Below are 14557 nucleotides of genomic sequence, written 5' to 3'. Positions count from 1 at the left end.
GTGCTTACTAATGCGAGGATATAGACAGAGGACTGAGGGTTACTAATGGAGACAGAGGCTGAGGGTTACAATGGGATATAAATGCGAGGATATAGACAGAGGCTGAGGGTGTTACTAATGGAGGGATATAGATGAGAGAACTGAGGTGTTACTAATGGAGGATATGCACGTGTTAGTAGACAGAGGCTGAGGGTGTTACTAATGGGAGGACCAGCAGGGCTGAGGGTGTTACTAATGGAGGATATAGACAGAGGCTGAGGGTCTTACTAATGGAGGATATAGACAGAGGCTGAGGGTGTTACTAATGGAGGATATAGACAGAGGCTGAGGGTGTTACTAATGGAGGATATAGACAGAGGCTGAGGGTGTTACTAATGGAGGTAACTGTAGACAGAGGCTGAGGGTCGTTACTAATGGAGGATATAGACAGAGGCTGAGGGTGTTACTAATGGAGGATATAGACAGAGGCTGAGGGTGTTACTAATGGAGGATATAGACAGAGGCTGAGGGTGTTACTAATGGAGGATATACTGTAGACAGAGGCTGAGCGGTGTTACTAATGGAGGATGTAGACAGAGGCTGAGGGTGTTACTAATGGAGGACATAGAAGAGGCTGAGGGTGTTACTAATGGAGGATATAGACAGAGGCTGAGGTGTTACTAATGGAGACATAAGAAAGAGGCTGGGTGTTACTAATGGAGGATATAGACAGAGGCTGAGGGTGTTACTAATGGAGGATATAAGACAGAGGCTGAGGGTGTTACTAATGGAGGATATAGAAAGAGGCTGAGGGTGTTACTAATGGAGGTTATAGACAGAGGCTGAGGGTGTTACTAATGGAGGCATATGAAAGAGGCTGAGGGTGGTTACTAATGGAGAGACAGAGGCTGAGGTGGTGTTACTAATGGAGGTTATAGACAGAGGGCTGAGGGTGTTACTAATGGAGGAATAGACAGAGGCTGAGGATGTTACTAATGGAGGACATCAGAAAAGAGGCTGAGGGGGTTACTAATGGAGGACAGAGGCTGAGGTGTTACTAATGGAGGATATAGACAGAGACTGAGGGTGTTACTAATGGAGGATAAGACAAGGCTGAGGGTGTTACTAATGGAGGATATTAGACAGAGCTGAGGGTGTTACTAATGGAGATATAGACAGAGACTGAGGGGTTACTAATGGAGGATATAGACAGAGACTGAGGGTGTTACTAATGGAGATATAGACAGGACTGAGCGGTGTACTAATGGAGGACATAGAAAGAGCTGAGGTTGTTACTAATGGAGAGACGAGGCTGAGGGTTGTTACTAATGGAGGTTATAGACAGGATGAGGGTGTTACTAATGGAGGACAGAGGCTGAGGGTGTTACTAATGGAGGATATAGACAGGAGGCTGAGGGTGTTACTAATGGAGGACAGAGGCCTGAGGTGTTACAATGGAGGATACTAGACAAGCTGAGGGTTTACTAATGGAGGATATAGACAGAAGACTGAGGGTGTTACTAATGGAGGATATAGACAGAGGCTGAGGGTGTACTAATGGAGGATATAGACAGAGGCTGAGGTGTTTACTAATGGAGGATATAGACAGAGGCTGAGGGTGTTACTAATAGAGGACAGAGGCTGGGGGTGTACTAATGGCGAGGAGGATATAGACAGAGGGGTGCAGGTGTTACTAATGGGAGAATGTAGACAGAGGCTGAGGGTGTTACTAATGGAGGACATAGAAAGAGGCTGAGGGTGTTACTAAGGAGGACAGAGGCTGAGGTGTTACTAATGGAGGTTATAGACAGAGGCTGAGGGTGTTACTAATGGAGGACAGAGGCTGAGGGTGTTACTAAATGGAGGATATACTTGTTAGACAGAGGCTGACCGAGATGGCCGCCTCGCTTCGCGTTCCTAGGAAACTATGCAGTATTTTGTTGTCTTATGTGTTATTTATTACTGCATTGTCGGAACTAGAAGCACAAGCATTTCGCTACACTCGCATTAACATCTGCTAACCATGTGTATGTGACAAATAAAATTTGATTTGATTTGAGGGTGTGTGTGAGGAGCGATTCAGTGCAGTGTGTGTGAAAGGGGTGAGCAGTGTGTGTGTGTGTGTGTGTGTGTGTGTGTGTGTGTTTGATGCTTTTCCAGAGCCTTTAATAAAGAGGTGGCTTACTGTTTCTGAACCGTAACCAGGGACACCTGTTGATCCTGCTCCTCGGGCTCCTCCTCCTCACTGAGATGAGAGAACATAAAAGGTTTTTAGTACTGGATGGATGGGTGGGTTTGACGTGGGCTTGGTTAGGAGCTTGTGGGCTTGGTTAGGAGCTTGGGAGGGGGCATTGTGGATGTAGATAAGTGATGATCTGTGAGGAGGTTCATTCACCTCTTGTCTGTGGCAGAAATAGGGTTGACGTCCCAGGACCTCTTCCATGTCAGTCTGAGAGAGAGAGAGAGAGAGAGAGAGAGAGAGAGAGAGAGGGAGAGTTAGTTAATCTGGAGACAGAGCTTGGTTCTACATTGGAAGAGGTAGGGGGGCTGCAAATCTGCACTAGTATAGGATGCCCACAGTGAAAACAGACTAACATTAAAATACCTTGATTTGTTTGTGTCGATGGGGATAGCGTCGTCTGCAAGTGCCTCCAACACATTTTCATTCACACTGTAAAACAGAAAACAGATTAAAACAGATCATTTAAAACTCTGACTCATGAGCAGTGTAAAAAAAAGTGTAAAAAAAAGTGTAATCCAAAACGTCAAAGAATTTACAAGCACAATGTCTCTCAGTAGACCAGTACAGTATATCTAACAGGTGGTCTCTCTCAGTAGACAGGTACAGTATATCTCACCTGGAGTCAGTACTAGGGGTCGAACTGTCAGGTGTCTAAGTGTCACATGAGTGTCACATGATCTCAGAATATATACACCTGTTCCGAAAGGCCCCAGAGTCTGCAACACCACCAAGCAAGCGGCACCATGAAGACCATTGAGCTCTCCAAATAGGTCAGGGACAAAGTTGTGGAGTACAGATCAGGGTTGGGTTAAAAAAAATATCCTAAACTTTGAACATCCCACGGAGCACCATTAAATCCATTATTAAAAAATTGAAAGAATATGGCACCACAACAAACCTGCCTTTAGAGGGCCGTCCACCAAAACTCACGGACCAGGCAAGTAGGGCATTAATCAGAGAGGCAACAAAGAGACCAAAGATAACCCTGAAGGAGCTACAAAGCTCCACAGCGGAGATTGGAGTATCTGTCCATAGGACCACTTTAAGCCGTACACTCCACAGAGCTGAGCTTTACGGAAGAGTGGCCAGAAAAAAAGCCATTGCTTAAAGAAAAAAATATGCTAGCACGTTTGGTGTTTGCCAAAAGGCATGTGGGAGACTCCCCAAACATATGGAAGAAGGTACTCTGGTCAGATGAGACTCAAATTTAGCTTTTTGGCCATCAAGGAAAAAGCTATGTCTGGCGCAAACCCAACACCTCTCATCACCCCGAGAAAACCATCCCCACAGTGAAGCATGGTGGTGGCAGCATCATGCTGTTGGGATGTTTTTCATAGGCGGGGACTGGGAAACTGGTCAGAATTGAAGGAATGATGGATATCGCTTAAATACAGGGAAATTCTTGAGGGAAACCTGTTTCAGTCTTCCAGAGATTTGAGACTGGGACAGAGATTCACCTTCCAGCAGAACAATGACCCTAAGCACACTGCTAAAGCAACACTCGAGTGGTGTGAGGGGTAACATTTAAATGTCTTGGAATGGCCTAGTCAAAGCCCAGACCTCAATCCAATTGAGAATCTGTGGTATGACTTAAAGATTGCTGTACACCAGCGGAACCCATCCAACTTGAAAGAGCTGGAGCAGTTTTGCCTTGAAGAATGGGCAAAAATCCCAGTGGCTAAATGTGCCAAGCTCATAGTGACATGCCCCAAGAGACTTGCAGCTGTAATTGATGCAAAAGGTGTGTCTAAAAAATATATACGTTTTCAGTTTTTTTGTATTATTTCTTGTTTGTTTCACACACAAAAATATTTTGCCTCCTCAAAGTGGTAGGCATGTTGTGTAAATCAAATTATACAAACGCTCCAAAAATTATATTTTAATTCCAGGTTGCAAGGCAACAAAATAGGAAAAATGACAAGGGGGTTGAATACTTTCGCAAGCCACTGTAGTAGTAGTAGATTTAGTAGTGGCAGGTAGTAGTAGTAGATTTAGTAGTGGCGGGTAGTAGTAGTAGATTTAGATTTAGTAGTAGCAGGTAAAAGTAGTAGTAGTAGTAGTTGTAATATATTTAGATTTAGTAGTAGCAGGTAGTAGTAGTAGATTTAGATTTAGTAGTAGCAGGTGGTAGTAGTAGTAGTAGTAGATGTTGTTGTGACAGGTAGTAGTAGTAGTAGTAGATTTAGTAGTGGCAGGTAGTAGTAGTAGTAGATTTAGTAGTGGCAGGTAGTAGCAGTAGTATATTTAGTAATGGCAGGTAGTAGTAGTAGATTTAGATGTAGTAGTAGCAGGTAGTAGTAGTAGTAGATTTAGTAGTGTCAAGTAGTAGTAGTAGTTTTAGATTTAGTAGTGGCAGGTAATAGTAATAGTAGTTGTAATAATAATAGTAGTAGATTTAGTAGTGGCAGGTAGTATTAGTAGATTGAGTAGTGACAGGTAGTAGTAGTAGTAGATTTAGTAGTGTCAAGTAGTAGTAGTAGTAGATTTAGATTTAGTAGTGACAGGTAGCAGTAGATTTAGTAGTGGCAGATAGTAGTAGTCGATTTAGATTTAGTAGTAGCAGATAGTAGTAGTAGTAGATTTAGTTGTGGCAGGTAGTAGTAGCAATAGTAGTAGTAGTAGTAATAGTAGTAGTAGTAGTAGTAGATTTGGTAGAGGCAGGTAGTAGTATATTTAGATTTAGTAGTGGCAGGTAGTAGTCGTCGTAATAGTAGTATATTTAGTAGTGGCAGGTAGTAGTAGTAGATTTAGTAGTGACAGGTACTAATAGTAGTAGATTTAGTTGTGACAGGTAGTAGTAGTAGTACTAGTAGTAGTAGTAGTATATTTAGTAGTAGTACTAGATTTAGTTGTGACTGGTAGTAGTAGATTTAGTAGTGGAGGTAGTAGTAGTAGTAGTAGTAACAGTAGTAGATTTATTTGTGACAGGTAGCAGTAGTAGAATAGTAGTATATTTAGCAGTGACAGGTAGTAGTGGTAGTAGATTTAGTAGTGACAGGTAGTAGTAGTAGTAGATGTAGTAGTAGATTTAGTAATGGCAGGTAGTAGAAGTAAATTTAGATTTAGTAGCGGCAGGTAGTAGTAGTAGATTTAGATTTAGTAGTAGTGGCAGGTAGTAGTAGTAGTATTAGTAGTAGTAATAATAGTAGTAGATGTAGTAGTGGCAGGTAGTAGTAGCAGTAGATTTAGTAATGACAGGTAGTAGTAGTAGTATATTTAGTAGTGGCAGGTAATAGTAATAGTAGTAGTAGATTTAGTAGTGACAGGTAGTAGGAGATTTAGTAGTGGCAGATAGTAGTAGTCGATTTAGTAGTAGTAGTAGTAGATTTAGTAGTGGCAGATAGTAGTAGTCGATTTAGTAGTAGTAGTAGTAGTAGTAGTAGATTTAGATTTAGTAGTAGCAGGTAGTAGAGGTAAGAGGCTAGCGGGAGAGGGTAGAGGCTATGGGGAGAGGGTAGAGGCTATGGGGAGAGGGTAGAGGCTATGGGGAGAGGTAGAGGCTATGGGGAGAGGTACGGAAGAGCTAGGGAGGGGGGAGAGAGGGTAGAGGCTATGGGGAGAGGGTAGAGGCTATGGGGAGAGGGTAGAGGCTATGGGGAGAGGCGTAGAGGCTATGGGGAGAGTGAGGTTAGAGGTTAGAGGCTAGGGGGAGATAACCTCTAGGGGGAGAGACTGAGCATGAGGGAGAGACAACAGAGACACAGTTGGTCAGTAAGTTTCCCCTAACCACTGGTCCATCAGAACCAGAGACACAGTTGGTCAGTAAGTTTCCCCCTAACCGCTGGTCCATCAGAACCAGAGACACAGTTGGTCAGTAAGTTTCCCCCTAACCACTGGTCCATCAGAACCAGAGACACAGTTGGTCAGTAAGTTTCCCCCTAACCGCTGGTCCATCAGAACCAGAGACACAGTTGGTCAGTAAGTTTCCCCTAACCGCTGGTCCATCAGAACCAGAAACACAGTTGGTCAGTAAGTTTCCCCCTAACCGCTGGTCCATCAGAACCAGAGACACAGTTGGTCAGTAAGTTTCCCCTAACCGCTGGTCCATCAGAACCAGAGACACAGTTGGTCAGTAAGTTTCCCCCTAACCGCTGGTCCATCAGAACCAGAGACACAGTTGGTCAGTAAGTTTCCCCCTAACCGCTGGTCCATCAGAACCAGAACAGAGTTGGTCAGTAAGTTTCCCCTAACCGCTGGTCCATCAGAACCAGAGACACAGTTGGTCAGTAAGTTTCCCTAACCGCTGGTCCATCAGAACCAGAGACACAGTTGGTCAGTAAGTTTCCCCTAACCGCTGGCCCATCAGAACCAGAGACACAGTTGCACTGTGATGTATGGAGGAATGAATTAGTGTCTTATATAAGGGGTCTCCTCTCTTCCCACCTGTCTGATCCACTGAGAAGCTCCTGACTCCAAGATTCTGGGCTGGGAGGGGTGGGCTTTACCAACTCCTCTTCTCGACTACACAGAGGAGAGTCAAAATATAATTACAAGGCTATAGTGTGACATGATACATTGTCGTATTAAATCATTTTATTTGTAAAGAAATTAAAAAAAAATGTTGGAACAAACCCGTTAGTGAGAGAGAGGAGATCATCAACCATGAGCTGAGGGATTGGCTCACCATGCATCTGCAGACAAGACAGAGAGGACTTGAATAGCAGAGCACAACGATTTACATCTAACAGACTGTTATAGCAGCAGCTAATAGACTATTATAGCAGCAACTAACAGACTATTATAGCAGCAGCTAACAGACTATTAAGCAGCAGCTAACAGACTGTTATAGCAGCAGCTAACAGACTGTATAGCAGCAACTAACAGACTATTATAGCAGCAGCTAACAGACTGTTATAGCAGCAGCTAACAGACTATTATAGCAGCAGCTAACAGACTATTATAGCAGCAGCTAACAGACTGTTATAGCAGCAACTAACAGACTGTTAAAGCAGCAGCTAACAGACTGTTATAGCAACAGCTAACAGACTATTATAGCAGCAGCTAACAGACTGTTATAGCAGCAGCTAACGGACTATTATAGCAGCAACTAACAGACTATTATAGCAGCAGCTAACAGACTGTTATAGCAGCAACTAACAGACAATTATAGCAGCAGCTAACAGACTGTTATAGCAGCAGCTAACAGACTGTTATAGCAGCAACTAACAGACTGTTATAGCAGCACTAACAGACTATTATAGCACAGCTAACTACTGTTATAGCAGCAGCTAACAGACTGTATAGCAGCAACTACAACAGACTGTTATAGCAGCAGATAACAGACTATTATAGCAGCAGCTAACAGACTTTATAAGCAGCAGCTAACAGACTATTATAGCAGCAGCTAACAGACTGTTATAGCAGCAACTAACAGACTATTATAGCAGCAGCTAACAGACTGTTATAGCAGCAACTAACAGACTGTTATAGCAGCAACTAACAGACTATTATAGCAGCAGCTAACAGACTATTATAGCAGCAGCTAACAGACTATTATAGCAGCAGCTAACAGACTATTATAAACAGCAACTAACAGACTTTATAGCAGCAGCTAACAGACTGTTAATACAGCAACTAACAGACACATTATAGCAGCAGCTAACAGACTGCTATAGCAGCAGCTAACAGACTGTTAATACAGCAACTAACAGACTATTATAGCAGCAGCTAACAGACTGTTATAGCAACAGCTAACAGACTGTTATAGCAGCAGCTAACAGACTGTTATAGCAGATAACAGACTATTATAGCAGCAGCTAACAGACTATTATAGCAGCAGCTAACAGACTGTTATAGCAGCAACAACAGACTATTATAGCAGCAAGCTAACAGACTGTTATAGCAGCAGCTAACAGACTGTTATAGCAGCAGCTAACAGACATTATAGCAGCAGCTAACATACTATTTACAGCAGCAGCTAACATACTATTATAGCAACAGCTAACAGACTGTATTAGCAGCAGCTAACAGACTGTAATAGCAGCAGCTAACAGACTGTTATAGCAGCAACTAACAGACTATTATAGCAGCAACTAACAGACTATTATAGCAACAGCTAACAGACTGTTATAGCAGCAGCTAACAGACTGTTATAGCAGCAGCTAACAGACTATTATAGCAGCAGCTAACATACTATTATAGCAACAGCTAACATACTATTATAGCAGCAGCTAACAGACTGTTATAGCAGCAGCTAACATACTATTACAGCAGCAGCTAACATACTATTATAGCAACAGCTAACATACTATTATAGCAGCAGCTAACAGACTGTTATAGCAGCAGCTAACAGACTGTTATAGCAGAAAACTAACAGACTATTATAGCAGCAGCTAACAGACTGTTATAGCAGCAGCATAACAGACTATTATAGCAGCAGCTAACATACTGTTATATCAACAGCTAACATACTATTATAGCAGCAGCTAACAGACTATTATAGCAGCAGCTAACATACTTATAGCAACAGCTAACATACTATTAAGTAGCAGATAACAGGCTATTATAGCAGCAGCTAACAGACTGTTATAGCAGCAGCTAACAGACGTTATAGCAGCAGCTAACAGACTGTTATAGCAGCAACTAACAAAAACTATTATAGCAGCAGCTAACAGACTGTTATAGCAGCAGCTAACAGACTATTATAGCAGCAGCTAACAGACTGTTATAGCAACAGCTAACATACTATTATAGCAGCAGATAACATACTATGGAGCGCCCCATGACGTCTTAGCAGTGCACGTCTCCTACCGCTCAAAATCCGATCACATCATATCCGTGCTCCTACTACGCAACACAGCTTCTAACACATACTAATATCTAAATAGTAGCAGAATTCACAGGCATACGCTTAGTCTTCGTCAGCAGCAGCCTAACCAGACTGTTATAGCAGCAGCCTAACAAGACTGTTAATCAGCAGCAGCTAACAGACTATTATAGCAGCAGCTAACATACTGTTATAGCAACAGCTAACATACTATTATAGTAGCAGATAACAGACAATTATAGCAGCAGCTAACAGACTATTATAGCAGCAGCTAACAGACTATTATAGCAGCACATAACAGACTGTTATAGTAGCAGATAACAGGCTATTATAGCAGCAGCTGGCTAGCACAACACCTGTATAAAACCACATTTAATTCTGTATCCAAAGTTGTTTGATCACTTCCTCTTGTGGCTCTATTTAAGGAACTTCACCAGCAGGATTGTGTTTTAATATTCACTGAGTGTACAAAACATTAAGAACACCTGCTCTTTCCATGACATAGACTGACCAGGTGCATCCAGCTGAAAGCTATAATCCCTTATTGACGTCACTTGTTAAATCCACTTCAATCCGTGTAGATGAAGGGGAGGAGACGGGTTAAAGAAGGATTTTTAAGTCTTCAGACAATTGAGACATGGATTGTGTATGTGTGCCATTCAGAGGGAGAATGGGCAAGACACAATATTTAAATGCCTTTGAACGGAGTATGGTAGTAAGTGCCAGGTTCCACCAGTTTGTGTCAAGAACTGCAACGCTGCTGGGTTTTTCACACTTAACAGTTTCACGCGTGATTCAAGAATGGTCCACCGCCCAAAGGACATCCAGCCAACTTGACACAACTGTGGGAAGCATTGGAGTCAACATGGGGCAGCATCCTTGTGGAACGCTTTCAACACCTTGTATTGTCCATGCCCCAATGAATTGAGGCTGTTCTGAGGGGGGTGCAACTCAATATTAGGAAGGTGTTCCTAATGTTTTGTTCACTCAGTGTAGAAGTACAGAATGACCGTTGACACCAGGGGTGTATTCACTAGACACCAAAAGGAAGCAAACGGCTGAAACAGGGAGGGACTAACCTGAAGGTGTCCAATAAACACTAGTTTTCATTGCAAAACATTTTGGTACGGTTTGGTACGGTGTGCCCTAATGAATACACGTCGTTAGTAACCTACTGTAACCGGTTTCATATCACCCACTGTGGCGTGAATGAGGAAGTGTGTCTCTGTGGTTTCCTACCTGTTCTCTGGCTCTGCTGTCTCTGTCCATATTGGGTCAGGGACTCTGGAGCTATGGGGGACGGGAGATACACTTTGTGTTATTGGACTACAGCTATCTGGGATCAAACTGTACAACTGACTAATGGAGGTTCTCTAAAGACAATGGGGTGGACCAACTTTAATAGTCTCACCCAGAGCCCTACCCATAATGTAAATAAAATGGGCTGGTCTCAACACTACACACACTGTGGAGCAACATATCTGATCATTGTTTGGTCAATACGTCCAAATGTTTCTGTCTATACTTATTCAAATGAATATATACAGTAATGAATCAATACTGTACCTGGATGAACCTGTGTCGAAGGAGATGAGTGTGTCAGACAGGGCTGTCAGAGTGTCCACTGGGGCAGGATCTGTCTTCACTGGTTTGTATGGGACAGGGGACACTAATACAGGGGACACTGGGGAGACTACTTTCAGCAGGACACTACTCTCTGGGGACAGCTCAGTGGCCACTTTGGTACGCCCTGGCTTCATGCTCTCATAAGGGTCAATCCCTGCTGGGGTGTCAACTATGACGGGGGTTGAAAGGTGGACGTCTTTCACACATACATGGATGCCCTCCACAGATACAGAAGAGACGTCTTTCACACATACAGAAGGGAAGTCTTTCACAGATACAGAAGAGACGTCTTTCACACATACAGAAGGGAAGTCTTTCACAGATACAGGAGAGACATCTTTTACACATACAGGAGAGACATCTTTCACAGATACAGGAGAGACATCTTTCACCGATACAGGAGAGACATCTTTTACACATACAGGAGAGACATCTTTCACCGATACAGGAGAGACATCTTTCACAGATACAGGAGAGACATCTTTTACACATACAGGAGAGACATCTTTCACCGATACAGGAGAGACATCTTTCACACATACAGGAGAGACGTCTTTCACACATACAGGAGGGACGCCTTTCACAGATGGTGCAGCTGGTTCTTTGGGGACAGAGGGAGTCTCAGTGAAGACAGAGTCATCATTGTCTGTGATCACCACCCTTTAGACACACAAGAAACAACATGTCAGAAAAACAAAACATCTCCCGTCAAGCCTTTCCTTTCAGACAACATCATCATTTTCCATGCGGGACAAAACAAGACAGGACGGTTCTTTGACAGGCATCAATTACCTTTTAGCCACAAAAGATGGAGCATCTGTGGTCAGGGAGGTTTCTGTTGGTTTGTCAGAACAACTGTCAGGTGAACAGGAGAACAGGAGATAAGACACAAACAGAGGAATAGAGAGATGGAGAGAGAGAAAGAAAGAAAGAAAGAAAGAAAGAAAGAAAGAAAGAAAGAAAGAAAGAAAGAAAGAAAGAAAGAAAGAAAGAAAGAAACGGAAAGAAAAAAAACGAAAAAAGAAAAGAAAGAAAGGAAAAAGGAGCGACAGACCGAGGAGGCGGCGGAAGACAGAGGCGCATCGACCGCATTTGATCGGAAGGTCCGGTCAACCCACCTTTGTAAGCCAACCGGCTAGTTCGGCCACGTGCATGCATCCTGCAATTCATCGGGTCCCTTCCACACGAACTTCCGCGACCTACTGCTGATTGCTTACGCCCATCAGGACACCATCCTGCAATTTACACTCAACACATGCTGCGTGATGGCTGGGATCCGTGAACACACGACCTGACCATGACCGGCAACCCTTGCGTAGTGTATTCCAAACCGATAATAGCTTCTGTCCCATAGCTCAGAGGACTTCATGATGAACTCGTTAAATCATCTCTTCAAGCGTGAGCATCTCATAATAGCCGCAGCTCACTGACAGCAGAAATTACTAGATTATAACAAAAACAGCTAGACTATTCCTCCCTGATGACAGATGAGAGACAGAGATGAGACAGTTCAAGAGGAAGAGATAAGAAGAGATTACTTGATACATTGATAATTCCAAAAAAGCAAACATAGAATGCTACTTATGGCGCACGAGAGTAACACAGTGGCAGAATACCTGACCATTAGTGACTCAACAAAACTAAGGAAAATCGTTGGACTATCACAGACTCAGGACCTAGCCTTATGCTATACTGAGAGGGCCCACCATCAGGCCAGACAGGCTCTCAAAGAAGAAGAGGCTATGTGCACACTGCCACAAAATGAGTGAAACGAGCTGCACATAGACCTCAGAGTCCGCCAAGTCATGAACCACTATTAGAGACACATATTTCCCTCAGATTACACAGACTAACAAAGAATTCTAAAAACAAATCCAATTTTGATAAACTCCCAKATCTATTRGGTGAAATAACAGTGTGCAATCACAGCAGCAAGATTTGTGACCTGTTKCCACAAGAAAAGGTCAACCAGTGAAGAACAAACACCACTGTAAATACAACCCATATTTATGTTGATTTATTTTCCCTTTTGTACTTTAATAMTTTTTTGTACTTTATAATGATTTGCACATCATTATAACACTGTATAATATGACATAATATGACATTCAACATGTGAGTGTAATGTTTACTGTACATTTTTTATTGTTTATTTCACTTTTGTTTATTATCTATTTCACTTRCTTTGGCAATGTTAACATATGTTTCCCATGCCAATAAAGCCCCTTGAATTGAATTTAATTGAGAAAGAGAGACAGAGAGACACCGAGAGAGAGACAAAGAGAGAGACAAAGAGAGAGACAAAGAGAGAGAGAGAGAGACACAGAGAGAGAGAGAGACAGAGAGAGAGACACACAGTGAGATACAAAAAGACAGAGAGACAGAGCGAGAGAGATACAGAAAGACAGAGACAGAGAGAGAGAGAGAGACAGAGAGAGAGAGAGAGAGAGAGAAGAAAGAGAGTACGTGTTTTTCCTTGACGTGACATATATTTTCTGAGGTAAAATAAGAGTTTCGTAGGCTGCATCTGAAATGGCACCCTATTCCCTATATATGGCCCTATACAGTATAGGGCCCTGGTCAAAAATAGACCTCTATAAAGGGAATAGGGTGCATTTTGGGATGCACATTTTTGTGTCTCTCACCGTTTCTCCTTCTCCTCTGGAGAAAGCTGGTCCTCAGTTTGAACTGGGAGGTTTGAGGTGGGACGCACTGTGTGAGGAGCTCTGGAGAGAAGGACACACACACATACAGTACTTATCAAACACATTCCCTTAAGTCACTACAGTTATCTCTGATAATCCTTTACCACACACAGCGTCACACACTCAAACACATTCATTGAGTTTACTCATATGAATTGTATAAGGTTTACATTCTCTTGTAGCTCTCTGAAGGCCTCTTGGTGAAGCTGGATGTTGACGCACTGCAAATAGAAAGACATCATGTAATCAAGCCATCTAACAGGGTATTGGCTGTCTAAATGATAGACTGAGTACACAGAATAGACTCTACTCTATTTAATAGAGTCCCTGCTACACGACTGACACCATCTCAACTACAACATGACCCCACCTCAACACTACACACTGACCCCACCTCAACACTACACACTGACACCCCCTCAACACACACACTGACCCCACCTCAACACTAACACTGACACCACCCACCTACACACTGACCCCACCTCAACACTACACACTGACCCCCACCAACACTACACCTGCACCCCCTCAACACTACACTGACACCCACCTCAACACTACACCTGACACCACACTCAACACACACACTGACCCCCACCTCAACACACACACTGACCCCACCTCAACACTACACACGACCCCCACTCACACACACACTGACACTCAAACAACACAACACAAAACATTTTCTCATAAACTAACACAAACTTCTCTTTCCTAAATAAAGAGCACCATCTCAGGACTCAGCAGGTAAAACAGCCTCCCCATTGCATCACTTGGTCAACTGCTTATTCAATGTAATAAACTCATTAATGTGAATAATCCAAAGGTGAATAATCGTATATATTTTATTTTTTCAGAGGGATTTTACCAAGACAGACACCAAGCCTGCTGCCAATCATCTACATCCAATGGCTTTAGGAATTAAATAGGCAGCATAATGTCAGAGCTCTACGGCAGCAGTAAGTCAGAGCTCTACGGCAGCAGTAATGTCAAGCTCTACTGGCAGCAGTAATGTCAGAGCCAACTGGCACAGTAATGTCAGAGCTCTATGCAGCAGTAAGTCACAGCTCTACGGCAGCGGTAATGTCAGAGCTCTACTGGCAGCAGTAATGTCAGAGCTCTACTGACAGCGGTAATGTCAAGACGTCTACTGGCAGCGTATGTCAGAGCTCTACTGCAGCAGTAATGTCACAGCTCTACTGGCAGCAGTAATGTCAGAGACTCTAGACTGGT

The 14557-nt window shown here is 43.0% G+C and overlaps 1 protein-coding gene across 1 annotated transcript; it reads right to left on the bottom strand.

Moving 5' to 3' along the window:
* Window positions 1–10222: 10222 nt before the first annotated feature.
* LOC139024051 (proteoglycan 4-like) lies at window positions 10223–11696 on the bottom strand. The gene is made up of 4 exons (XM_070438441.1): window positions 11668–11696; window positions 11406–11468; window positions 10554–11273; window positions 10223–10277 (listed from the first exon to the last, which is right to left on the bottom strand). The coding sequence occupies exons 1-4, from the start codon at window positions 11694–11696 to the stop codon at window positions 10223–10225; spliced, it is 867 nt and encodes a 288-aa protein (XP_070294542.1).
* Between the last annotated feature and the right edge of the window lie 2861 nt (window positions 11697–14557).

The sequence above is a fragment of the Salvelinus sp. IW2-2015 genome, unplaced genomic scaffold (genome assembly GCF_002910315.2).
Source record: "Salvelinus sp. IW2-2015 unplaced genomic scaffold, ASM291031v2 Un_scaffold924, whole genome shotgun sequence".
NCBI classification, from domain to species: domain Eukaryota; kingdom Metazoa; phylum Chordata; class Actinopteri; order Salmoniformes; family Salmonidae; genus Salvelinus; species Salvelinus sp. IW2-2015.
The sequence above is the reverse complement of the archived record's forward strand: the minus strand, read 5'-3'. Positions and strand labels throughout refer to the sequence as shown.

Coding starts and splice junctions, on each gene's coding strand:
- LOC139024051 (XM_070438441.1), bottom strand. CDS start 11,696: ATGCGCCTCTGTCTTCCGCCGCCTCCTCG. Junction 11,469..11,667: donor TGTCTTCCGCCGCCTCCTCG/GTCTGTCGCTCC, acceptor TTCACCTGACAG/TTGTTCTGACAAACCAACAG. Junction 10,278..10,553: donor TTCGACACAGGTTCATCCAG/GTACAGTATTGA, acceptor CGTCCCCCATAG/CTCCAGAGTCCCTGACCCAA.